This window comes from Camarhynchus parvulus, chromosome 3, assembly GCF_901933205.1.
Source record: "Camarhynchus parvulus chromosome 3, STF_HiC, whole genome shotgun sequence".
Taxonomy (NCBI): domain Eukaryota; kingdom Metazoa; phylum Chordata; class Aves; order Passeriformes; family Thraupidae; genus Camarhynchus; species Camarhynchus parvulus.
In genome coordinates this window covers 63,887,624-63,914,850 of record NC_044573.1, presented here as the reverse complement: position 1 = coordinate 63,914,850, position 27,227 = coordinate 63,887,624, and the positions used below count along the sequence as shown (strand labels likewise).

General features: G+C 41.6%; 1 protein-coding gene across 2 annotated transcripts in view; it reads right to left on the bottom strand.

Moving 5' to 3' along the window:
- Positions 1-10,861: 10,861 nt before the first annotated feature.
- CEP85L (centrosomal protein 85 like) overlaps positions 10,862-27,227 on the bottom strand; it is a 104,679-nt gene continuing 88,313 nt past the window's right edge. For both annotated transcript variants that reach the window (XM_030944308.1, XM_030944309.1), the window contains exons 6-13: positions 25,280-25,456; positions 23,461-23,613; positions 23,023-23,177; positions 21,380-21,497; positions 21,012-21,062; positions 17,248-17,355; positions 16,651-16,864; positions 10,862-15,555 (exon numbers count right to left, since the gene is read on the bottom strand). In XM_030944308.1, the coding sequence (XP_030800168.1) occupies positions 15,392-15,555; positions 16,651-16,864; positions 17,248-17,355; positions 21,012-21,062; positions 21,380-21,497; positions 23,023-23,177; positions 23,461-23,613; positions 25,280-25,456 (1,140 nt within the window). In that variant the 3' untranslated portion in view covers positions 10,862-15,391. The remainder of the gene's footprint in view (positions 15,556-16,650; positions 16,865-17,247; positions 17,356-21,011; positions 21,063-21,379; positions 21,498-23,022; positions 23,178-23,460; positions 23,614-25,279; positions 25,457-27,227) is intronic.

The window sequence follows — 27,227 nt, the reverse complement described above, 5'->3', positions numbered from 1 at the left end:
CTATTTTTCTTGGAACAGAGGCGGCATTTGCTGGGAACTCCATGGCAACTTTTCACTGGTCTTGTTCCGCATTCCTTTAGCACTGTCCCAGCTCCACCCAGAAGGTCTCTGTTGCTGTGGCTGGTTGTTTCTGGAAGGCTGGAATCACTGCTATCTCTTTGCTTCATCCCTGTTCTCACAAAAAGGGACTGTGAGCATTGGGTCAAGCAGACAGCCTGCCTGTAGGACACATTTGTGGTGCTTCCTAACACTTTAATATCTTATTGGAACTCCAAGCCCCACACTGATGATAAGCACACTGGGTTAGGGCCTTTGTTCTCAGGTTTTAGATTCATGTGGTTCGGTCCTCCCTAAGTACAAAGAACTTGCATTGGAGAAACTCTAGAAGTGCTGTCCTTAAAATAAGAAAAAGACTATTAGAAATAAGCATATAGATAACAAATATAGAATGATCAAAGATCAAATTGAAAAGTGCTTTTTGTGTATGTATTCAAACATCTTTATATTTTTTGCCAGGAATCTCTAAATCATGTCCCAAGTGGTTAGTTTGTTGGTTTGGTTTTTTTCAAATTAGACATTTTTGTGCCTACATAATTACTTATGTATATGTGTATATATACATGCACTTACATTACATATTTATACATAATATATTACAATTGTAAATGTATTATTTATGCCAGATTTTTTATTCTTATTTGCAATGGACTTTTTAAAATATTGATATTTTGCAATTCAGACACTTCAGTTTTTGGTGTCATGGGTTGAAAAATGAAATAGTTGGCTGTTTCTAGTTCTATTTGGACTGGATTTTTTTTTTTAATTATCCCATCTCACGAATTCTGTGCAGTCCCAAACATTATTTCAGCAGTGGTTTGTTCTTACTGAAGCTCTTGCAAATATTTGCCATCATAAAGGTGTTGCTACAATGGTACCCCACGGTGCAATTAATGATATTTAAATTGAGTGCATCAGACAAGTCCTGCAGTTAGTAGCAATTAATTTCTCATGTTTTGATGTGACAATTTTAACATTCATAAGCATAAGTGCTGGTAGATTTTGAGGTCTCCAGAGCCTGGGTGCTTTGTGTCAAACAAATTGTTCTCTAAGAATGGCACCATTGTGTGATTGAAAGGGGAAATCATCAGTTTAGCCTCCATGTTTTGCTGAGATTTGCATTTCAATGACACTGAGGCAAGAGAGCAGATTTTTAATTAATGTATTTCAGACCTTTTTGATCATGGTTATGGGGGCTAGATGGGCTGGACTTAGACCTGTCAAGTAATGAATGTGCCCATTGGGCAAGTCCAGCAATGGGCATCCACATTTTTAAAGCAGAGGAGAGAGGAGCTCTGAACGGGTAAGACTATTTAATCACCAATAACATTTATCCTAGCAATGGGCACATCAGTTACTTCATCTTCTGGGGAATGAAGATGAAGTTACATCATCAGTTACATCATCTTCTGCCCAATGAAGTAACTGATGTGCCCATTGCTAGGATAAATGTTATTGGTGGTTAAATAGCCTTACCCATTCAGAGCTCCTCTCTTCTCTGCTTTAAAAATGTAGATGCTGCCCAGGTAATGTGTGTAGTAGGTGGAGAAATTTAAGAGTTCCTGAAAGCTACGAGGAGGGATGGAGAGCCTCATGTGTTCACCCCCGACCTCACCATCAGGCCTGGAATCAGCACATTCCTCTTGCAGATTCCTCCCTTCTGTGGTTATCTCATGGTCCCGCTGTGGTGGCTTCTCTTATGGCAAGTTCTTTCTGTGGCTTTAGTGGTGCTTTCAGACAGGCAGCGTGGGCTACTGCAACCCCAGCTGGGCTAGTCAAGTGCTGCCTGAAAAAGAGAAATGCCAGTCATGAATGTGTAGAGCAAACAGATTATATTCTGTCAGCGGCTTAGGGGTGAAGGCTTAGGCACCTCATGTGAACTTGTTTGTACTCATGTTCAATACTATTTTTTTTTCCTTTTATCATCTTCTGCCCTGGCAGTAAAAAAAAAATATTGCGAAATAATATACAAATGTCAATGCTATCATAATACTTTCTACAGTTATGTAGGAATTGCTCTTTGTAGTGTCAGCCATCCTTAGTGTGTGAAATATTTTATGAATACCTGAAATGAAATGGGCTGGGTGTCTGCCAGGATATAGACACCTTCATTGCTCTGAATTTAAATGATATGTCAGGGGAAAGAACAAGATTAAGGCTTCATGCATATTTTAAAAGAGAAATTTGGGTCATCCTGCACAAATGTTGAATTTATTTTCTCTTTTTTTTTTTTTTTGGAGAAAGCACTGTGCTTGCCCCCATGGGAGGAACAACTTTCTGTCCTTCACCATCCTTCTTCATCCCCTGCCTCATCAGAGGGGTCAAAAATTGATTGAGGGAGAAGGAGTGTTCAGTACACAAATGTGTATGAGCTGTGCCTACTCCTCACAAGCTGCTTCCCTTCCCTTCTTCCCATCCCTCCTGACAAAACCCAAAAGGCAGGCTGTGTCCAGGGCCAGGTACGGTGTGTCCCAGAGCCCAGTGGTGGTGTGGATGGAGTGACGGGGACTTGGGCTCTGCCCTTCAGCCCAGGGGTGGGCAGGATGGCTGGGACACTGGGGAACAGGGCAGCATGAGGAGAAGCTGCACAAGCCATAGGTGGGATGTTAACTCCTGCCCTCTCCAAGGTATCCTGAGGCTGGTGTGGCTTTCTTTCCAAATATTTGTCTGCAGAAGTGTAATGTAGGAGAGATTGAGCCCTCCCAGGAACAAGCAGTGACCGCCATCATTTGTTTTGCTGCACACCTGGCTTTGAAAGCGCATGCTTATAAATAGCCTGCTGCAATTAAATGTGGATTATTTCACAGCTCTGCTGAAGAGTAGCAGCCCCTGAACATGCTTGCAGAGAACAGGTTGAGGTGTGTGGTGGGAATGGGTGGTGGTTGGTGCCAAACATCTCTAGAAGCTGCTGTGCTTCTCATGGAGAACTGAGATGGGACCATTCTCTTGTATAAAATTTAGTGAAATATGTCACCTTCTTGTGTTGCCCATCTTCAACCAAGAGAAATTCCCAGTAGGAAGGTTGATTTGCTGTCATAATGAAAAGCTTTAGTTGTGTATCCCCTCTCTCCACCAGACACCAGCAGGGACTGGGAGCTGCATGGGGCACATTAGCCTGGCCAGCTGCACCCCAATCTGCTGGCAGGATAAATAAGTTTCCAGCTCTTGTTATGGAGATAAATAAAGACAAAAGACTGGTTTTAAACACTTTTTTCCTTGTCTTTGCAAGACAAACATAATGTCTGGTGGGGAAACCAAATTTCTCCCCACATTAATGAAGTAACTGATGTGCACATTTCCAGGGTAAATGTTGTTGGTGATTAAACAGTGACTGGTGATAAATCCCTAATAAAGAGAAATGTTCACCCAAGACAGTGACTGGTGAGCCAACTGATCCTCATTGAAATGGCAAGATTTCATTCCCTTTCCTGAAAGGAAATTCTTCCAAACTGGACAAAGTGACAACAAAGCGCAACAAACACTCTGGCAAGGAGATATGATCAAATAAAATCCAATTGAAAAAACCCAGAAAATTTGCGAATTGACTGACTACAACCAAATGTATTGAGGTGAAATGAGGTGCAGTGAAAAGGACTGAAATTTGCCAAAATTATTCCCACTAAAATTCTAAAATCAGGGAAAAAAGTAAACAAAGAGACAGGAGAAGGAATTGAAAAAATAAAATTCTAAAAACAAAAAAGAGAAAATGAAAACTAAGTGAAAACCATTACAGCTACTGTGATGATCCAATCCTTCTTTTTCTTACTGCAAAGTCCAGGCCTCTGAGCAGTTTTACTGGGTACTCAGAGAAAATTGCCAGATAGAAAGTAAGCTACGTACACATATTCAGCCTCAGTCTGGGGTTTTCCAAACATCAGACCCATAATATCCAGTTTTTTAATTTTTAAGGCTCTTCTTGAAATTGGGTGTTTTGGGGGTTTCATCCCTTCGTTTAATCTCCCTTCCTCTCCTGAAGTGTGCTCATTTGCAGGTGACAACTCCCTGAATGACAGAGGACATCTCAAGAAGGTCCCTTTTGCTTTGAAGTTGTTCATACTATCTTACAGTTTATTTTCCATTTACACATGCGCAGCCTGAAGCACTGTCAGAGCACAGAACATGTGAGCAGGGGCCTTTCCAGCAGGAGAATTAAATCCCAGACAGCCCCAGTGGGCAGCAGCAGCCATGGCTGTGCTGGAGCTCCCTGCTCTGTCCCTGCCTCAGTGACCACTGGCATGGGGAGGAAAAGCACCGTGGTGGTGTGTGACTGTGTTCACAGGGGTCTTAGCATGAGGGAAGAGATGAGGATCTGACTCCATGTTTCAGAAGGCTTGATTTATTATTTTATGATATATATTATATTAAAACTATACTAAAAGAAGAAAGGATTTCATCAGAAGCCTAGCTAAGAATAGGAAAAGAAAGAATGATAGCAGCAGCAGATAATCATTGTTTACATTTCGTTCCTAAGGCTTCTCAGCTTCTCAGGAGGGAAGATCTTAAGGAAAGGATTTTTCATAAAAGACGTCTGTGACAGTGGTGCAGCTGGGAAGGGGCGCTGGGAGCTGCTGCCCTGTAAATCCAGGGGGGGATGGAGAGAAAGGGAGGGTGGGCAAGGCAGTGTCAGCTGCCTGCAGTGGGCGGGAGGCAAATCCCTGCAACACAGCCCCGAGATGCTGCGTGATGCTCTGCCTCAACATGCCCTTCCCAGTGGGCCAGTTCCCAAAAAAGCCAGATGCCTGAGCAAAGCACTGGCTTTTTCCACTCCCTTGGCCATGGCTCTGCAGGCCCAACGAGGCAGCAACACCACCATGATGCACCAGCACAGGGTGACAATTTCCAAAGCACGGTTTAGCAGACCCTAATGTGGGGAATCCAGCAGAGATTTTAATGGCTAACAGGCTGCTGGGGTAGTTGATGAAAGAAAACTTGAGTATTGTGCCATCTCTACAGCAGGAGGAAAAAAGAATCCCAGGTCTTCTTGCAAAAGAACCTGTGGATTCAGAAAAATCATGAAAGTATGTAAATGAAATGACAACTTTTTTTTGGGTATTCATCAGGAATGTTTTCAAAGCCTGGGGGTTTTCCCCCCTTCCATTGTATGAGGAATGGATTTAGTTTTGTGCAACTCCAGTAATTCCAGCTCTGGAAGTGGGACAGTTTTTCTGCTTTACTGAGATGGAATGGTAGGGGACTCAAGACAGGAGATGTAGTATCTCAGTTTTGTGGTCAGATTGAAAACCACTAATTTTTTTAGCATCTAATTTTTTAGCACTTCACTTACACAGACAAGTGTGTGAATGCTCATTAGTGCAGATGCTGTCATGGAAGTTTTCATCCAGGGTTGTCAAGGTGCTTTCCAGGGGAGCCTGGAATTGCAAGTAATTGCCACTTGACAGACATTGAGGCATTGAGAGGATCTACTTGCCCAAAACTGTCCAGCTCAGCCCAAACAGAACAGCCAGAACTGCATTTGCACATTTTGTGCCCATTTTCCAGGACATGGTGCCTCTGAAATCCATTTCAGGCATGCCACAGATGCAAGCTTGGTTAGTTTGTGTCAAGGAGAAACAATTTCTTCAGTGTGTACACTGAAAGAATTCAAAGCATTCCAAAGTCAGATTTAGAATATGTAAGTGCAGAGCTAATAATTTTTTTTTATTTGAAGGTCAGCTTATGTAATAGATTTTTTTTAGACAGAGACCGTGTTGTGTTCTCCATTAATGTGCATATAAATTATTGTACTGTGCTGGTGTGATATTTTTAGATATTCTTTCTGGACATCTGTGTGAAACCCTACACCTAAGACACAGAAAATGTCACTACTGCTGCCTCAGACTTCTTTGGAGAACTCCTTTTATCCCCATTTTAATCATTTGAGACTGACTTGCCACATAAATGGTTTGTTTCCAAATATCCAAGGCAGGGCTCAGCTTTGACTTCTCACCATGCTCTTCTCTTGGAACCCATCTATCATGGGTGAAGGCTTCTCCCTGTCCCTTTTCTCCTTGGGTAAGGACCCTGCCAGCTCCTCTGTGTCCATCCAAGCCTCCTGTTCCCAGCCACACAGCACGAGGGACTTCTCTCTGCCTGCCACAGTTGACCCGGGAGAAATGTCAGCTTAAGCACCACCAAAATGCAAATAATGCCAGTACTGTAGGGACCCCAGCTGCAAAGCAGCTCTGTGGGTGTGTATATATCTGTGTGTGTGACTCCTAGCCATTAAGTGATGTTCCAAAAGGACCTGTGTAACAAGGTCATGACAAGTAATCAAATGTGCTTGGAGCACTTGATTCACTGCTTCCTTAATCACTCCACCCCAGGCTGGGGCAGAGAAGCAACAATTCACCTTTTTCCTGTATATCCAGCCTAGCAGGCTGGGCTGCCTCCTGTGAGTGGAAGGTGACACTCATGGGTGTTCCACTCATGGACACTCCAGCAGTGGAAGGTGACACTGGGGTTTGGTTTTCTCTTTGTGTTGCCTCATAAGCACAACTCCCATCCCTTAAAAGAAGGAAGAAAAGTCCCTTGGAGAAACACTGTTTGTCAGGGGTGCCCCACAACAAGGTGTGCCTCCTTCAAAGGTTCAGATAGGCTTTGCTCCAGCACTGAGCAGTGAGCAGATGGGTGAACAGGCAGCTGGCAAAATGGAGAGGGAAAAGTGAGTAGGTGCAGAAATGGCACATCCAGCCTCCACAGCTCTTCAAATTTAACAGGTTATTTTGCTTGACGTATGTTTCAGTTCAGAGTAACAGTGAACTATCAGAGTGTTGTACTTCTGGGGGTCAAGTTGTTTGAAAGATGGAAAAAAATCAGGTTAGCATCATCACTTGCTAAATCCATTGAAGTTTTAACTCCCTTAACTGAGTGAGCAGTGCCTGCCACCCCCAGGAGCTGGGGAAAGACTCTTACATGTGAGTAACTGAAAGGTGTAGCCAGCAGAGATTAGCTCATTTCCCAGACTTGGAATTGTGGAGCAATGAAGATTTACCCACTGTGGAGGAGGCACAGGTTAGGTGTTTACACAAACCCAGCATGCACAAACCTTTGGGTCCAATGGGAAGCTGAGGGAGCTCCTGATGTCACTGCAAGGCCACTCCTGGAAATCTTTGTACACTGAGGATCCTGAAGACTGGAAGAAAGCAAATGTCATTGGCATCTTCAAGAAGGGCAAGAAAGAGGGTTGCAGGGAACTACAGGCTGGTCAGTCTTACCTTGATCCCCAGGAAGGGGATGGAACAAGTTACGCTGAAAACTGTTTCTGAAACACATTAAAGACCAGTGATTTGGAGTAATCAGCATGGATTTAGGAAGGGGAAACCATGTGTGACTGACCTGACAGACGACAAAACAACAAAATTATTTGCTTGGTGGAAAGAGTCTTCCAGCACAAGTCCTGTAACACCTTCCTACTTGTCCTGTGTTTTCAGCTCTGCTCAGCTCCAAGATATAAATGGATATCTGAGAGAGCCAGGTCTGAGCAGATCATCACTTTTGCTTTAGTGACTAGCAACACCCCCCCATACTGGGCCAGCACTGGGCTGGTGAGCTGCCCTGGTGACTGCACACAATTTGGGCTGGCTCAGTCCACCAAGCCACCCAGGCAGCGGCAAACTCAGGCTCTGAAGCTGCCACTGGCCAGGAGCAGGATATATGCGCTTGCTGGCCTTCCACGGTGATAATTAATTTTTATGAATGAGGGTGAGGGAAAGGATGTTAGAAACAGATTGATTATAATAGGCTTTTAATTAAAATGTTCAAACCACAATTTAAACTAAAAATATCCCATTACTTATCTTCGCTACTTCCCAGGCACCAAGGCAGTGGGTGATAATGTAACTAAATGATCTGATTGTCACTGGCTTGCATAATGAGCTGTGTCTGGGGGCTGGTGGGATTATGCCATCAATCAAGGCCCTCTGCAGCATTCCCTCCTCCAGCAGAGCTCTCAGCAGGGCAGTGTATGCCTGTGCCAGCTCCCTCCCAGCTGTGACCTTTATTGTCTCTCCCCAAAGTGAGGAGCTCCCATGAGGGTATAGAAGCTGGGATGAAAACTGGGATGATTTTCTGCGCATGGGTATAGTGATTTTGCTGGGAGGTGGCTACTTTGTGGCTTTAACTTGCCAGGAAACCATTTAGTGAAAAAGTTACTGAGCAAAGGAGGCCAGAAACTGGGTCCTGCCACCCCAGCTCTGATGCAGAGGATAACCAGGCACTGTCCAGACTAACAGGAGGGTGACTTGCTGTCACCATCTACTTGCTGTGCCACACCTGCACTTCCTGAGGAGAAAGCTCAGTTTGAAAATCCCATGGAATTTTTCAAGTAGCTCAGCTCAATGCGCACTTGGGTAGTTCTGCTCAAAGCATGTCTGTATGAGTGTGGCTTTCAAGGACCAGCGTGGGGTGTGTCAGACTCCAGGACCCATCTCACAGCCAGGATGTGTTTGCAGCAGGACAGAGGGTCCTCACCAGCCCATCTTGTCCTGCTGCAGGCTGCCCTGCAGGACTGGATTTGCCCCAGGCACCCAGCATTGCTTTCAGGCCACCTTAAAACAGCTTTTGAACAGCTCAAGTGTCTCTGCGTTGAGGGAAGATAGATCATCTTAAAGTTTGTGTCATCACTCACTCTGATTAGAGCTCTCTCCCTTCCTGCTGTTGGATTGCCCCCAATTAACTTACCATAAATTAGGCATCATCTCATTTAACTATTATGAGATCAAAACCAGCAGAAGGTTAAAAAATGCATTGGTCCATTAACTCCTATTGTCCCCACTGCTTGGCTCCTGTGAATGCATCTCAGCAGCGCTGCAAAGCGTCAGGGTGCCTGCCTGAGACACCAGGAGAATCCGGCTTCTGGCCCAGGGCACACTGAAGCTCCGTGACCAGCTCTGGGGCCAGGAGTGGCTCCTGATGCTCCCCCAAGGGACAGCTCGGCCCTGGAGTGGGCTGGCAGTGAGCTGGCCCAGCACTGGGACAGGACAGGGCTGGGCCACCAGCCCAACACAGGCTGACAGCAGTGGGGCTCAGAAATTCCCTCCTTTGGCACCTGGGGCCACCTCAAAGCTCAGTACAATCCATTTGGTCTGGGAGGGGTTTTGGCATCTCCCTGGCAGCAGTCAGGGGCTACCTGTATTCCCATGTTTTAATGCAGGGAGACAAGCTTTTTTGATACTAAATTCTATTCAGGTGCCACACGAGGAGGAGTTTGCAGCCAGAAAACACTCTTACAACCACGTTTAGCATTACAATTCAGTCTCTCAGTAGGAGACACCATTTTTCCCAACCAGAGCTCTACAATGGTTTCCCTTTGCCTTCCTTCAAGCAAATGTTTTCACAGGCGCACAGGCCATTAAATCCATTTTCTGGTCTATTAATACCTACAGGTAGCATTCTTTGGGAGAGCTGCCAAACTGCTTACCAAGGCACCTCAAAACATGAGCTGAACCTATCAGGTTTTCCACAGTCAGGCTCCAACTCCATGACTTGAAGCGTGCCTTTATCTCCATGAAATTCAGACCTGTGACACCAAGAAAAGGAGGAGAAAAGCAGCAGCTGCCCCCAAAGGGGGAGTAACTGACACAAAGCCAGAAAAGAAATATGCACATACTAAAATGTAATTAAAAAACATCGTTCATACCTTGCCACTTGGAAATTTTCCAACTATACTGAACCCATTCATTTACAAAACAAATTACCCAGCATGCAGACTTAATTTACATAAGGAAGGCAATGTACCACAGATTTACCTGTTGCAAATTGTCCTCATTCAAGATGCTGCAGTGTTATTTGCAGCATTATTGTTTAAGGCTTCATTTTTACCCCCGTGTGGAGTTGTATTTTGTTTGTGGAATAAAAGGCAACAGGACATTTTCTACCACTACTGTTGCTAGCAGTGCTTTAGTCGTTGTACTTTGAAACAAAACCTGGCTTTGAGCAGCAGCTCACAAAAGGCCACCCTCAGCAATCCACAAAAAGCTGGCATCTGTGCAGCCTGTTACACACGTTTACACAGGGCACAGGATGTTTTTAATTGAGTTAGAAACCCATCTTGCAGCCTTCAGTCACAATGCTGGAGAAAAGCAAGCGATGTCTACCATGTATAATGTATTACCTAACTGGCGTGCATTTCTCAGTGCCTTTGAAAACAAAAGCTAGTGCCAGCTTTTGCACTCTGCACGATGGAGCGTGAGGAAGGGAGGAGAAGACCACTCCACATGCAAAGCTCATTCAGCACCTGATGCACCAAACAGGTTCCAAGATTTATCACAAGGAACTGTGGAAAAAAACTCTTTTGGGTGACCCCACTTCCCTCTACACTTGTGAAGACTCCTGTCAGATTGACCAAAATCCTTACCCTTTGACTCTTCCTCAGAGTTGACAGGGAAGTCAACACTGCTTGGTTGTGTTGGGCCATAGTGACCTGCAGTATTTTATGCCTAAAATTTTGTGCTTAGTCTTTTAAACAGACCCACCTGTGGTCTCTCCAATCAGCATCCAAGGTGGCCAAACAGGAACATCTGTCTAAAAAAGCATCAGGGAACGCTGCTCTAAAATAATTTTATCATACAAAAATAATACTTTTTACATCAAGACCTTGATTTAAAAAAAAAACAAACAGAACAACAAAACATAAGGCCAGGAAGAGAGAGCTTGGTCAGCTGGTATTTCAGCAGAACAGACCTCTTAAGAGAAGCTGGGGTGGGTGTTGGGAAGATGTTTCATGATTCTTTTCTTGCCTCCAGCTCTGATCACTTCTGTCACATGCCAGATACTGGACAAATGAGAACTGTGAAAAATTCACTTTTGTAACAAAATTTATTTCTGCTCTGTGGATACAAATCCCAAACATCAACAAACAAATTCCAGTGGAAAAATACCAGTCATTAACAATGAAAACTTTTATTATTATTTAATAAATAGAACTTTGGCATTCAAAATTCTAGCTGTAAACCCTACTTTAAAAAAAATTACAAAAAGAGGCAAGAACAACAAGCCTAAAGCTGAGCCAGCCAGTGGCTCTGTTACTTTTTACAATGAACACATTGTGATTAAGTCATGACAACTCTATTTACATATGAGGTATTCTGAGCAGTTCAAAAATTGAACCCAATTTACAAAACTACCAGTCTTCAGGGACTGATCCAGTACATATGTCAGCTGTGCTTTTAAAAGAGAGCTCCAGACACTCCTCCCCACTGAACTAATGATATACTGTAATTAATATACACAGAAAAAACACATTATGATTTGTGTTTCCTGCTCACACATTGTATTCAAAGAAGCCGCATACAACAACCAGCCTAACATTCGAAGTGTACACCTAGTACCTATTTTCAGTATTTCTGTTTCTAGACATTATGCAAGAGTTCTTACTACAAAAGCTTATTAACAAAGTAATGGCAGGTGAGAAGAAAACAAGGTGCAGTCATCAGCACGCTAACAACTTATCTGAAGTTCCAGGGGACATACATTTATTTACTTCAGGCTAAAAAGGCACAAAGGTATGCAGCTGTGGAATTAATATTGCTAATGAGCTACTGGAATAAATCATCCCTTTAGATAACAACCATTGAGCTGTTTGCAGTCTAAGAATGCAGATTAGTTCAGATCTTTTCTCCACTCATGGTAGAACTCATCATATCAATGAGAAGAGCACAATTATACTTCCAACTGTATCTACATTACACCGCTGAGAAGGGCAAGGAAAGCTGGAGCAAATTGTGCCCTGATGGAGAGAGTGCAGCTTGCTGTCACTGCCCATGCTACACCAGCAGGTCACGGAGAAAAGGGTTTGCTTTCTTCCTTTCCTTGTGCTCTTACCCTTCCCAAGAAAAACCAAAAAAATGTATGAAAGAAAAGATAGGCAGCAAGGGCAAAGAAAGGAAGGAAACCTTCTGAAGTGAAAAGGACGGAATTTCAGCTCTTCAATGACCTCATGACCACCATCAGTTTCAAATGCTGGAGCCTGAGTGGGTGGTTACAGCAAATCTCCACAATTTCACACACCTGTCACACCACAAAGCTGCACTGCGGAGTTCAGCAACCTAAATCACATTTACATGACTGAGCTGCATTACTTCTATATAGTGAATACGTCATCTATAGCTTGTCGGAAGACAGTTACTTTTCATGTCTTTTTCAAAATACATTCTTAAATACAGTAGTTACTGTAAGTATCTTCTAGAGCATCATATAAATTCTACCTGAAACTGTACAAAATGTACAGTTTGCTGACAGCCAGAACAGTACAGTATCCATTCATGTGCAGTTGTTTTCAGCCCTTGGGATTGTCTAATAGCTACAGCAAAAAGTTGTCATGACTAAATCGAAGCAATTCCAATGTTAACATTCGTTAATCACCTCTGTATTAAATATGCTCAATGAGACCACACACACTACATTTTAACCAATTAAACAGTCATGCATATCTTAGACAAAGCTTATTCCATTTAGAGGCATCTGTAAACTGATGCATATATAGTAATTGCTACCACTACAACAGGCCAAATTTTAAGAAATCAAAGCAAAGTACTGTATCGCTGTAAATAATCAATTGGTAGTCTGCTTCTTTGGCTCACACATCCATCATTTACCTCCCTACTTTAATTTGACTGAGGCAGATAAACTCAGGGGGTTTTAAATCAAGTGCTTTCAAGTCAACATAAATATTACAGGTTCTGTAACAAAAACATTAGAACACAAGATTACAGCACTGCAATCAAAAGTATTATGAATAAAATGGGATCCCCTCCCAGAGGGACTTTCAACTAATACTCGAAGAGCATAAAAGCTCTGAAGTGCTTGGCAAATATAAACTAGTGATCTCAACTTTGCAGTACAGTATCACCATTTAGCAGGAGGGGCAGTGGAGAAATACCAACCAAGTGACAAGCTTAATAGTGCAAAGTGACTCAAGATCTCCTGCTCCTCTGTAATTGCTCTATTAAACTCCTTGTTGTTTCTATCAAATGTAGATTAATGTGGGTTTTGGTGATTTTTTTTATAGGTACAACATTGCCATCTAAGGAAGCAATAATGTGTAGCTTGTGTGTTTCCTCTCTCCCTAATATTTCTAATTTATTATCTGAAATGCTGTTGTTGAATTCTGATAGGAGACAGATGCCATAAACTAAAGACTACCTCGCTGCAGGGACAAACCCAACCAACCACACCAGAGGAACGAGCTGAAGCCTTAGTCGCAAAAGCCAGCACTGTCAGAGGCACAGCAGACTGTGCAAGCCCACTGGTACAAAGATCCTTGTTTTGAGTTTTGCACTGGTATAAAAGTACACCTCTGATGCAGCAGGTGTGTATCAATATAGAATTAATATTGTTAATGAGCTACCAGAGTAAACCACCCCTTTAGATAACAGCCATTGATCTGTTTGCAGTCTAAGAATGCAGATTAGTTCAGAACATCTTTTCCCCACTCATAGCAGAATTCATATCAATGAGAAGAGCACAATTATGCTTTCAACTCCACCTGCATCACACCACTGAGAAGGGCAACGAAGACTGGAGCAAATTATGCCCTGATGGAGAGACTGAAGTGTACTTACAGAAAGAGCAGAGAAATTTAAAATAAAATGGCCTCTTTCTTTTTGCCTTGAAGTAGACACTAGATAACTACACTTGTGATTTTATCTAGACACTGTTTTAGTGCTCACAGGAGCTGAACTAGTCAGATTAATCTATCTGATAACACCATGTAGCAGTAGTATAAATAGCAACACTACTTTTCACAAATTAGTCCAGGTCTACTTTCAGGATAGAGAAAACTGTCAAATAAATAAATCCATACAGCTAAAAACAATTAAACCACTAAATTATAAAAAAACATTAACAGTAACTGTTAAACAATGAACAGAAAACAACATATCACCAGATCAGAAAACTTAAGAGATTCACTTTTGCCGTAAAAATGTTACCCTAGAATTAACTTGGTTTGAATTGCTAAGCTTTCCAAGAGATTTCTGCTGTTATCCCCACTCCAGATCAGTTGACTGACTTGCACCTTAAGGCATCTAAAACCTTCTTGCAATACCACACAAGTAAGTGATGCATGTATTTTTCTTAACAGTGTTAATTAAAAGCAGTTTTACTCTTTAGTACTTAACTGAAGGAAACAAAAACTTGCATTTTCCACTATGCATAACTGTGCAACTAACCTGCAGTGATGTTCCTGGAAATGTCGTCTGTCCCACAGGAGTTAAAGAGCACTGCCAAGTGACACTTATTGAATAAGCTATGGAACACGAGCTTACTATTTTATGTAATTGCTTCCTACAAAAATGGAGAAATCAAGATTTCCCAAACAATGTGGAAAATTTTTCAGTCCTCAGATAACCAAGTACTTTACACTGCTAACTGGAAACATTCTGGTTTGAGCCTTAATTTTGCCAAGAGTCAAACACCCTTTTTTGTAGTTGTGGTAAAAATGGCTGAGGTGGTGCACAACCTTGTCAGAGGCCTTCAAGAATAAAATACAGCAACATTTTGAAATGGAAACGACCCAAGGGGAAAAATAAACACAAACACTAAAATACAGTTGTTGGTTGTTTTGGGGGTATTTTCGTATAGTCATGGAGTATGCTGCAGTTTTATGTCTTACAGCTTCTCTGGTTTGTCACAGACTTTGAACTATTGAAACTTCTTAGAGCAACGTGAGAGTGCTTCAAACAATCTGGTACAGCTCTATTTTATGGACTTGTTTGCATAAAAGAGTTAAACCCGGGGTTTTTCTGCTACTGGACAAACAAGGTAGACACCCATTACTAAAAACATCTTTCTTATATCCTAATTTTTGACAACTTGCAGAGCAATTACTTTTTGAATGTTCCAAGACTGTTCTAATTGCAATTCTTAAGAGTGAAGTGCAGTGGTAGAAGCCTCTGGCTTCATCATGTACAGTCAGACATACACATGCATAGGTTCGTCAACCCTCTCCCCTAAGATCTGAACTCAGATAATGCCACACAAACCCTTGATGAAGGAAAGGACAGAGTTGTAGCAGCACGGCTGTTCCAAAGCTCTGGATCCAAAAACTAGGCAAAGTAATAAAATGAGCCCAAATGAAGGAAACAGAGCGTCCAACTGAATCATTCTTCACAGCTTGTTCCTACATTCAGTAGTTTGGAGATTTCTTGCAGTTTGTACCACTGTTCACACGATGACTGCCCCCTGCACACCAGACTCCCGAGATCCATTACACACAGCACTCGGAGATGCGTGTCCGGTGCTATTTGCAGCCTTCCCGTATGGCTCCTTAATGGAAATGCAAAGACCTGTGACACAGCAGGACCTAGTAAGCAGTTTGCTACAGGATGGGGTGTTGTCACTGAGTGATGCAGTTGTCCCCCATGTCCTGAGCATAGCGGTCTGACATGATAGTCCTTAGCTCATCGATGTCCTTCCGCAGCTGACAAACGTCCGACAGCTTCTTCGAAAGGGTCTCTGTGCTGTGGTAATTTTCATTCTCTTCAGATGAGCAGCTCAGTGCTACAAAAAACAACACCCAAGGTTAAAGCTCCAGCAGCTGTGTCCTGTGAATTCTGCAACTAGTCACCTTCTTGGAAATAAGAAGCAGGTCACTTTATTTACATCAAGACAAATCCTGCTTCAGTGTGATGAAGTCTACAAAATAAGGCACCAAGTGAACTTAAACTGAATTCAGAGCCCATCAGTGCTTCTCTGAAAGATATGCTTTTCTCTCTGCACCAAGATCTAGACTTCCTGAAGTCTGATGAATCAGAACAGCAGTGGAAAGAACAATGAATAGAGCATTTCTAGAGACTTTGGGGGTTTCTACAGTCACTCAGAAAAGAGCATTAGCAGGTGTGTAGCAGCTCTTGCTGCACAAACACTGCACTTTACCTTTCTACCTTGCTGATGGTTCAGCTCAGCAACCTGTCTATCTGATTAATTCTAATTAACATTCAGAAAACATCAGAATATGATACATTCAGGTCAACACAACCAGCTTGTTAGAAGGAAAGACCTGACATAAACTTTGTCTGACTGGTTTTAGGGTGTGCTTCTCATTTCCTGGTTAAATTTAACAGCTTAGTAAATGCTGAAGACTAGATGAACAGCACAAGAGATGAAGTTACAGGCACAAGGCTTATTTAATACACCTGGACAATCCCCACTCCCAAACCAGACCTATACATTCAAACAGTAGATGGATATTCCTATCACTTGAGCCCAAAGGCTTTAAAACAAAAGCACAAGATGTGTTGAGCATCTGTTAACCCTCATAGTGACTGCAGTGTGTCTCAGGAGGGACAGACACTTGGCTACACACCATTCTTTTCTAGAGCAGTGAACATATCCGTCCCTGGGTCCACATGAAGAGCCAGCTACCTGCTCTCCTGACTTGGCAAGGACCTGTGTAGTCACATGCATTTAGTGGCCCAGAGGCACTAAGATCCCAGCTTTTCCAGAGAGCTCCATGAGTTCATGCACCACTGCTCCAGCTGCATAGCAAGGGGACACAAGCTTGTCCAGCTGGCAAGTTCAAGCATCACATTAGCTAAACTGTTACTCCTTTGTGTCAAAACATTTATTAAACACTGGAAAGTCAACATCACTTACATCTGATTCCCAGCAGTAAGGAAAGGTTAGGCTCCTTGCCCTGAGCTCTCTGGGTAAGAATACTGCACAGTGCTTTCAAGTCAAACAAGCAGTGGGACATTTCCTTGAACAACTGGTCTGCTACAGGCATCTTCTCAGATACTGGCTGCCTGGACTGCTCCACCAGCCTCATCTGCTCCTTCAGGCAGGCATTCTCTTCTGTCAGTCTTTGGTTCTTTATGAAAAGCAAACGGAAAAAAAGGAGAAAGTTAGTCTGCAGCATTCAATGTAGCAGAAAGTTTCAAGCCACAAATAGTACCATTAAAAATATTTAATTTCGAAACATACAATCAGTATTTCTGTAGCCCTCCAAAGAACAGCATACAGACAGCTTTTATATGGCTATTTCATGTTATCATTACTTACGCATCTTTACCCTTTAAGCTCTCACTTCTTTAGACAGGGGTGGTATGCATTATATATATGCATGGGAGCCAGGATATTTAAGTATGTAATTAAGCTCATAAAGCCCTACCAAGGGATCGTATAATCATTCTGTAAAGTTCTTCCTGGCTCAGGTGTGGTGGGGGGTTGGGATACTGGTGCTGTTTTACTTACTTCAGAGAGAGTTTTATTCAGCTGCTCTATATGTCTTTCTTTTTCCTCAAGCTCATTTGTCATCTTCTGAATTATCAGCTTTTCTTGTGAAAGCTTCTCTTGCATAGACTGAAATGAATGAAAACACAGGTTAACGATCTTAAACAACAATAACAAAAAAAACCTGCTGCAGTACGGAATCACCTGCTGTCAATTTGTCAATTCCCCAGTTTCCACCCACAGAGCTCAAACTGAGAAATGATGAGATACTGCCAAAATGGAATTTTCAGGGTGAATTCAGCATGAGCACAGGTGCCTTTACTCTTGAAAGTACTCATATTTATTCCACTACTTGGCTTTTAAATCTGCAGATATGTCTTTTCAGGTCATCTGGCAAAATTAATAAAGAGGAATATTCAAGCCATCTTATCTGAATAGTAACAATGAATAGAGACTATATAAACTCCTGGTGCTTTCAAACAGAGAGATCTCTTTAGCTGTGACTTGCCACCTGTATGATTTATCAGTACTGATGAGAAGGCAGGGAGTAATGAGAGACAAGGCAGGTCCAATACTACATGAAGTTTTTAAAGGCCTGGCTGGTCTCATGGTGAAATTATTTTGATCTTCCTTGTATCCACCTCACAGGAGGTGTTGCAGCAATGACAAAATTTCCCTGCACATTTAGCTTGACACCACACAAGCAGTGGGGATTCTGTCACACTCTTTGCAAAATTGGAAAACAATGGTGCTAACATTTACAGACTTAACTTGGACTAAAAAACCCCCACCACTTTATTTTCATGCCAGCAGTAGGAATGAGCTGGCAGAACCCAGATATGATTACTTGTTTTTAAAACCATTTTCGTACACTTGACCTGCTGCTCTTTTAACCCACAGCATGCCCCTCAAAAGGAAGTGCTGAAGTAACGTGTATCCTAAAGATAAGCTCTTTGAGAGACCACAGCCACACACTAGTGGGAGGAAGGAGGCAAAGGAAACACCCTGGGCCAGGAGAGAGCAGGAAATAACTGCTTCAGGCATTTCCTTTGCGTGCTTGCAGACGAGCAGAACCTGCAGTGATGCTGAATTGTTGCCTTTAGTTTTTCATAAACATTATCTACTGAGAAAAATCGCCATTACTAGGTTGGACTGAGGGCCCTTCAAGCTCCATCTGTAGCATACAGATGTCATACTTAAGAAGCATGAAGTGAACAGGGCAATGCAGTACCAAAAACACCCTCCCAGCTTCCAAATATCTTCCAATTTTAACAGTCATTGATGAAGATCAAGTTCAGGGACATCCAGTGCCCCAGCTATGATAGATGCATTAGGACTACCAGTTACATGTTTCATGTTCATATCAACAACAGACAAAAAAGGTTTGACTGTGCAGCCTTCTGGAAGAAGGGAGGTGGTAGGGAAGACAGGGTGAGAAATGTTGCCTTTCCCAGTGTATTTTCAGAACTACATCTGCCACTAAACTTACATGACTCTGCAAACTAAGCAAAAAACAACTTTTAGAATATTCCACTCAACGTGCACATGTTCAATTCAAGAACTGCTCCATGTAATGGGAACTACTAGAAATAGAAATCAGTGTCTATATTTAAAAGATACACCTAAGATCTATCATTCTCTGTTACCCTCATCTTAAAGCTCAGAAAAAGAACAGCCTGACTGAACCTATAGTGCTAAGTTTTCCACGTTCCTCATGGTGCTGTGAATTCCTTATACTTCACCCTTAATTCTTCCATATGCTTTCCAAAGTTACAATTTGGTGGCAATATTCCCAGCCTGGCACAGTTGGGGTTTATTGTGACTGACAAGATTGACAAGTGTACTTTGGGTAACATAGGCACTGTACAATCTGACTTCTACTCTCTTTTTTTGTACCAAAACTGTTCATTTTGTGATATCTAAATCAATAATGTAAATGATTTTCTCTTTAAAACACCACTGTCATCTACAATTTTTCTCTTTCTAAAGGTGCACTATATATGCAGCACAGCATCTTGCCAAGACCAACAAAAATTTTAATTCCTCTCACTCAGAACAACAATCAATGAAGTAAAACCATACAATGAAGATCAAAATAACTTCACCATGATTATGAGCAAATAGAAACTAATACTGCTTTATACAACTGCTGTCTGAAACAGAATTTGTTTTCAGCTTGCAAGTCAAAACCAATGAACTGAAATACATTCCCAAGCATAAGTTTACAATGTGGCAGAAGACATGGAATAAAATGAGATCATCTTCGCAGAAGATAAATTGCCTCTCTGCGCTGATAAGGGATTTCAATTTCCAATGAGCTAATTTTCAATACTTCCCAGGTCACAAGTATGGAAGGCCAGGGAGATCAAGGATACAAAGAATCTCCTATAGTCTACAAATAATTTGAAGGCTGACACCATTTTCAAATCTTATTTTCTGACCTCATATAAAATACCTCACGAGGAAAAGTAAGAGGAAGTCCTGAGAACAGAACAGTAACCTGTTCACAGACAGTCACAATTATTCAGCTTTTCTGAGTCTAGATCCCTAAAGTCATGTCAGCAGACAAAACACTGAAGATCACTAGTCCCAAGATAAAGGTGATGGTGAGAAAAAGACCAGAAAGTTTAGGAAACACGGAAAGATTTAGGTTGATGATAACATACCTAGCAAGTTGTGTGTACTTCTGATAGGCACAACATATATACGGAGTACATATGTAAATAATCTTAACTACAAAAAGGCACAGAGAACCTCAAAAAAGTTATGAAGTTCAAGCTGAACTTCTTTTTAATTATAAAACAACATTTGCCTGTATTACAATTTTTGCACATACCAGTCTGCTCCATGCAAACATCTCAGTTTGATAAAGTCAGTCTTCTTCAAACCTTGAGAAGCTAAATAAGTCAATTTCCTTTTCAGTCAACACACTTACCTCATGTTGCAACTTCAATTCTCCTACTGCTTCTCTACAGATATATTTCATACACTGCAATCTAACCAAACAAATACATGGCTGTTGACAGGAATCAGGCCTCCTATTTACCATGGCAGAGAAAGGAAGCAATTCAATGGTGGGAGACAACTTTTAACAGACAAATGACATTGTAGAAGAGGAACATGGAAACTAGAGTTTGACTTCAATATTTGCTGAAAACAGATGTTCGGGTTTGTTTAAACGATCAGCTTTTTCTATGACAAGAAATATCTTCCTTTCTAAAATCTGTACAGTGTTTCTTTTTCTCCACAACAAACAGCAGTCACTGAGTAACTTTCAACACTCTCTTAATCAGATCTATAGAGCTGCAGCTGGCTCCTAGCTGACAACCTCTGCTGTCTAGAAAAATCTCTGGCTGCAAGCTGGCTGCTCATCACCCAGCAGGACAGTTAAGGTATCCAAGTGTCAGAAACTAGTTGAACAGAGTGAAGTGAGATAATTTAGAAAGGCACCTGTCTCTTCTAACAAACCGAACAATGAAGCCCCTAAGCAACACTGCTTTTGTACTTTGGATGATCCGCTAGATCAAGCGGGATAAGGATGCAACATAGCAACAGTTTATCACTTTTTGATGAGTGCCAGTGAAGTGCTAAACCACAGAGACATAACTACACCATGAGCCTGCAAGAGAACATGGGTTGACTACAGTCCACCTGTAAGATTAAGTTTTTGGCATTTCTCCCTTTGACTCCTATTCAGAAAGATAAAATAATAAAATTCAACTCTAGCTATGTCATTCTTGTGAACTAAAAATGCACACTGCAAACAACAGAATATAAACTCTTACCTGCATATCCAGAATCAGTCCAGTTATCTGATTTTGCTGATTGTCTATAATCTAGAATATAAAATTGAGCAATTTAGAAGGCTTGAATCTCTTCAGATCTTTGTCTAAAAATCAGCCCACAGATGTGTAGACCTAGATTCTAAATAGCATCTTTAAAAAAAACAAATGACAAGACAGTTTAACTCTGACAGAACACAAAATTCATGCAAAATCAGTATTCTGAACAGAGACAGGCAGGTCTTGAAAAGTCATCTGAATTAGCAACAAATATGTAATTCTTTAATTAGATACTTATTTCTAAATTAAAAAAAAAATAAGTGCAGGATTTAAGGTTAAAGATGCCACCAGCAGATTATTTGCAGACTAACCTTACTGGCTTTCTCATTCTTCTCCTTGAGACTTTCATTCTCACTCTGAAGCTGTTTTGTGTCCAACATAGGAAGCCGAATACCATCTTCCAGGCATTTTTCTACTTTCTGTTGTAAACTGCCATTCAACATGAAAGAAAGATTAGGTGGGATAACAGAAATTAGCGGGTTGTGTGTTCTAGGAAAAAATTAGAAACTTTCACCATCTTCCCAACCAGAACTATAAAACTTTACCTAGCAGAATCCAGCCTTATGTAATTCATGCACCAACAGTGCATGAATGATGCAAAAATTCTAAAGTATTCAAGTTGCCATGGCACTGACAAGGCAGATTCATGCAGATGAATGCAGGTTTTATGTGCCATACTCTGTGCCGAGTGTCCCAACAGGCTCAGCTCCAGCAGTACTGTGTAGGAAGAGAGGCCAGAGAGGAGCAAAGCAAAGCTCTGCAGTGCTCACAGTTGCTCTGTGCTACTGGGGGAGGTGAAGCATGGATCAGAGGCATCTGTGAACCTTCACAGCTTTGGGAGCGTTCGAATCAGATTGTCTCACTGGGGCACATACAACTCAAAGGGGAGTCCAGAATCAAATGCTGTGCACACTGCTGGTGCGCCATCCATCACACCCTCTGTGACTTGTAATGGGGAGGCCAAGGCCATTCCTGCCAGGAATGCTCCCACACAAGGGCATGGCCTTCAGACCCTCCATTGCTCAACTCAACCCATATGCGTAGCTACAGCCTCTGTCTGCTCACCTTCTCTCAGAAAGGAAATACACTTTATTAGTGCTAATCTTGATGTCTAATTTAGAAACTAAAGGTCACCCCAACTATTTGTAGGCTTTCAGAAAAGACAGAATGATCCCCCTCTAGATTAGGAGAGCACGAAGGCCTTCCATTGGTAAGATGGAAACAATGTGTCAACAATTTGGTTGGCAAGGTGTCCCAGCCAGCTCGCCTTTCATCACGGAAACCTTTCAGGCTCCGGCGGCATGCACCTTTACTCAATGGAGGGACAAGGAAATGCAGGAACACCCACAGATACTTAATAGTGATTCTCCCCTGCTTCCCTCTTTCTCTTTAATTAAAAAAGAAAAAATTGTTTAAGTAGGTCCCCTAAAATAGAACATAGTTACAAAGTCTCGATGTCTTACCTTGATATTCTTGGATAGCTGTACCATTTGTTTTTTCATACCTAGGCAAGTTCAATGACAACATACCAGCTACAGCTAAATATCCTTGCAAAAACCTGCCCCTTTGATGAAAAGGTAAGAAATGGCTGGAATTTCTTGAAATCTTTGACCCTTCCCTGATACACCCATCAGTCAATATCCAGAAATAGCCCTACTGACAGCTTCTATACAATGCCCCTTTGCCACACAACTTTGTTGCATCCTCTCTCTGGCAACAGGCTACGATGCCACTGCTGGAGTCTCCCACACCCTTAAAGACAGATAGCAAAGAATACCCTAGGCTCACTCTTCTCTGTGGAATTAATTACCACTTGCCACAAAGCAAGCTGTAAAACCCTTACCATAAAAAGTCATTGGCATTGTAATAGATTAGGACTGCAAATAGCATTAGGTCTTGACATCAGGTGCGCTGCACACCCACTGCAGAGCACAGCCTGAGCAGCTGCTCATACCTCTGCACTGTTGTGACCAGTTCTTTTTCTTTTTTCTTCTGAGACGCCAGCTGTAATTCTCTCTCTCTGCACTGTGACCGGGCCTCTCCGAGCTTCTTTTCCAACTCAGCCATGGTTTCTTGAAGTTGCTTGTTCTTCTCTTCTAGAATTTGCAGCTAAGACAAGGTTACATTAGTCAGACACAGTGTCACATCAGCAGAAGGCCTTGCGTCAGACCACAGCCTTACAGTGACCCGCTGCATAGTTTCACACCAGTGTCGCTTATCTGACTGTGAGAAAATCCTAATACCTACAGTGCTTTCTAAAAGATTGAAATACTTCTCTTCCTAAATGTAGGGGTGAAAAAAAGAGATTTTGAAACAGTAAAAGATTTGAGAACAGATATTAGGGAGTTTACTTATATCTTTTAAATGTAAAACAAACCCCCCTTTACCTTACCTGTTTAGTCTGCCCTTCTATATCATCCAGTGTTGGAAGGTCAGCCAGGTATTTTTCTAATGTTTCAATTCGTCTTTGCTTTTCTTTGTTTTGCTCAGACTCTTTCTGGCATTTCTTTTTCAGGCTATTAATATATCGGTCTCTAGTTTTAAGCTAGAAGAAAGAAAGAGTACATGCTTTATGGTAACAGTAAAAAATAAGCCTGCTTTGGAAGCAGAGGCTGTTAACTCTCCAAGAACTGTACTCTCAGCTGCATGAAAGCATTGGCTAAGAGCACGAAACAAAACCAAAAATTATTAATCCCAATAGCTTCAAGTTGCAGGCCCACATGTGTCCTCAAACCACAGCTGCTTCACCTCTACTCAGAACAATCCACGCGCCTTATGAACTGAAAATACAAAGTTCAACACCTAAAATACTGCTAATTCTTTCACCCACTGAGATGTTCATATGCAACAAATAATCAGGATATATTTTAGCTCCTCTGGACTAAGAAAGCAACTTAAAACATGAGGACCAAGAACTTAAAAAATGGAAGCTATAAATGGAAGCCATAACCCTTATTTTGATGCAGTCTGACAATCACATCAGTGGATATCAGATCAGAACAGCTGCTTTCTTAAACACCTTAATTTTCCATAAGCCTGGAAAAGACTTTGCATTTTATTTGTTTGTATTCCTGGTACTTCTTTTGCTTTATTACCTAGATCAAAAACGTGGAAAGAAAGGCAGGAAAAAAGAGCATTTTCCACTGTTCCTCCCTTCCCTCTCTGTCTCCTTGAGAGCTTTTTGTTCAGTGCACAGAGTGGATGGGTGTTAAGGGGCAAATCAGGACTGTGCAGTGAAGCAGGGTCCAACCTACAGACCATGCTGCTAACACAAGCACTGCTGCACAGGTCCTCACCACTGCTTCCCAGCTCCTACACAGACAGCAATCCAGGCAGGAAAACTCACAAAAGAGGAAGCAGCAGTATCCAATTTCTGCTCTTCCTGCCTCAGTGAAAAGCACACTGAGGATTCACAGGAAATGGTAAGGCAGAATTTTGAGATGAATTATGCATTCTTCTTTGTCTTCCCATGGACACTTCACTGTATCACATTGCTCGTATCCCTTGAACCTGATTTAATATAAATTAAGCCCAGTAATTAAAGGAGATGAGGTAACAGTGACAATGTATCCCTAAAACATTAATTAGGAACCCCTTGGTCAATGGCACATTCCCGCTTGCAATAAGGGAAGGCTGTGAGTACATTCAATGCTACCCCTGGGAATTCCTTACGCCTGCAAAGAAACCCTTTCTCCAAACAGTTCCAAGAACACAGCTATCTTTGTGTCAGACTAAAGTCCACTCTGCCCATTCTAAGGAAGCAACAAGAGAATTGCTCCTGCTAAATAGGCACATACAGGCTGGTAAGTGCTTCTCAAAGCTTGAGGGCCACAAACCACATTTACAAACCACACTAAAAAATAAGGATTTAATTTTCGCAATGTATGTTTTTAAATTATATTGTATTTACATAATAAACACTAAAAACTACAAGAATGAGCAGCTTTTTTTCCCCAAAGCTTAATCAATACCTGATTAAAACTGTTACCATGATTACCATTTCACCTAGTATCACTTTCTAGGATATAGTCTCTGCAAATCCAGATTTATCCATTACCAAAACCTGAAATCATCAGTCTTCTTTTTCTATCACGGATAGTTTAGTGATCTCTTGAAAATAACTCAGAAACCCATACATCAAGTTGCTTTCTAGCAAAAATATGCTGCTGCAACAGTGACAAAATGAAATGTGGATCAGGAAAGACACTTACTTTCTCCTCCATCTTCTTTTTCTCCTCACTAGATTTGTTTGACAGTTGTTTCACGATTTCACTGAGTTGCAGTTCCTTGCTCTCAGCTGCTGCAATCTTTCGCTCAAGCTCCTCGAGGTGGGATGCTGATCTTTCTGAAATGTGAGGTTGCAGTGGTGTGCTCTCATACTGTGGTTGCTTCGGAAAAGAAATAAAATAATCACACAAATGAACACACACACACACCACTGTACACTTGAACTGCAGAGCAGAAAACAGTCCTGCATTTTTTTTAGCTGTCAGGAAGGGTGGGGTTTGATTTTTCAAACATTAAAAGACACAGCAACAGCATGAGTTTTGGGAATCTGAAGCAAAAACACAAAGAAATTGGACACCTTTACACTCATAATAAATGCACAAGAACATTGTGTGGCTACTTTCCCCCTAAGATTTATGGAAGATGTGTGATTCCAAAATAAATGCCTATAAATGCAGATTAAAAGCATTTTCAAAACAAATCACCACCACTGCTTTATCATACCATCTCCTGAGAAGAAAAACACTTTAAAATTGCTATGAATATGCTGAAGTAAGAGACACTTCAATCTCAAGATTCTCCTAAAGCAGAACATCAATACCAGTCAAGGCTTAGAGCCATCACTCAGGAACAAGAAGGAACAAGCCTGAGACTAGAGCTACAGTCAGAAGGCAGGTCTCCTTGTCTTTTGCTCTGTATACCAAAACTTCCATCTCCGCTGCCCAGAGACAGACAAACACAAAATGGAAATTGCCTGCAAGTGGGATGAAAAAGGAGATGTATCCAATTAGGCTTTCAATTTCAAAATTCTTTTAAAAACAAATTGGTTATCTTTAAAAACACTGTCTGTATAATTTCTTTAACTAGTGACATTCCTTCAGCAAAGTATTAAAAGATTAAAACCTTCATTAAACTAGATTTGCTTTCATAAATTTGTCTTACAGAAGGCAAGCAGAAAATCAAATACAAATCAAGCCGAAACCCAAACACATTATAAAATTTCAATCTTCTTTAAATTATGAAAGAGGAATGCACCCGCTGCTTTATTTGAAGCATAACATACTAAGATATGTGCACTAAAATTTCAGTTTCTGCAATATTGTTTCATTTGTTTGTCTGGGTTTTTTGTTTGCATCTTCTCTTCCCCCCTCCCCACTCCCCAAAAAAAAATTCTTAACCTACAAGGTTAAAACCTTAAATTTTGAAGTATTTTGTAAAAGAAAATCTGGAAGAAACAAAAGCCTAGACATTTCTGGATGCCTCAAAAAGTCTCTGTATACCTAAGTTCAGCTGAGGCTCCACTTGAATTTCTCTGCTGTCACACAAACCACAGTCTCAGCTTATGTACAGCTGTGTTATGCCAAGTACACAAATAATGTCATGCTGAAGTATCCTAGCTGAGATCCTAGTGCAGTGTTTATGACAGAAAAAGATAACATAACAAAAGAGGGAAAGAAAAGTTATTTCTCTGCATATCTCCCTTTAACAATCCCTTGCTGCATTGCCTTTTAGATATGCCAAGGCCTGGAGGCGGAATTTGTGTGCTGTAAGCAGCCACAGTCCTCACACTGATCTGCATTTCTTGGTGAACCTTGGCTACCTCATCCTTATGCCACTTGATACCTGTGCTAGGTAGATGAAACTTAGGACAAGTATACTCAAAATACCACCAGACATTCCCTTTCAGACAAAGTGCTCCCTAGAAGCACTAGCCCATATCCTTTTCAGGTTCTTGTCAAAAGGCATTCCACCAGTCTGTTTGCCTTCTCATATCTCCTCCATCTATTCTATCCATAAAATCTAACCATCTAACCACGAGAGCAGTACCTCCTCCTCTTCAGAAAACCTCTCATTAGTTATTTTCAGATACTCTCCTATCAAACTATTTTTTCTCTGACTATCTCCCTGTAGGTCTACCATACATGCAATGCT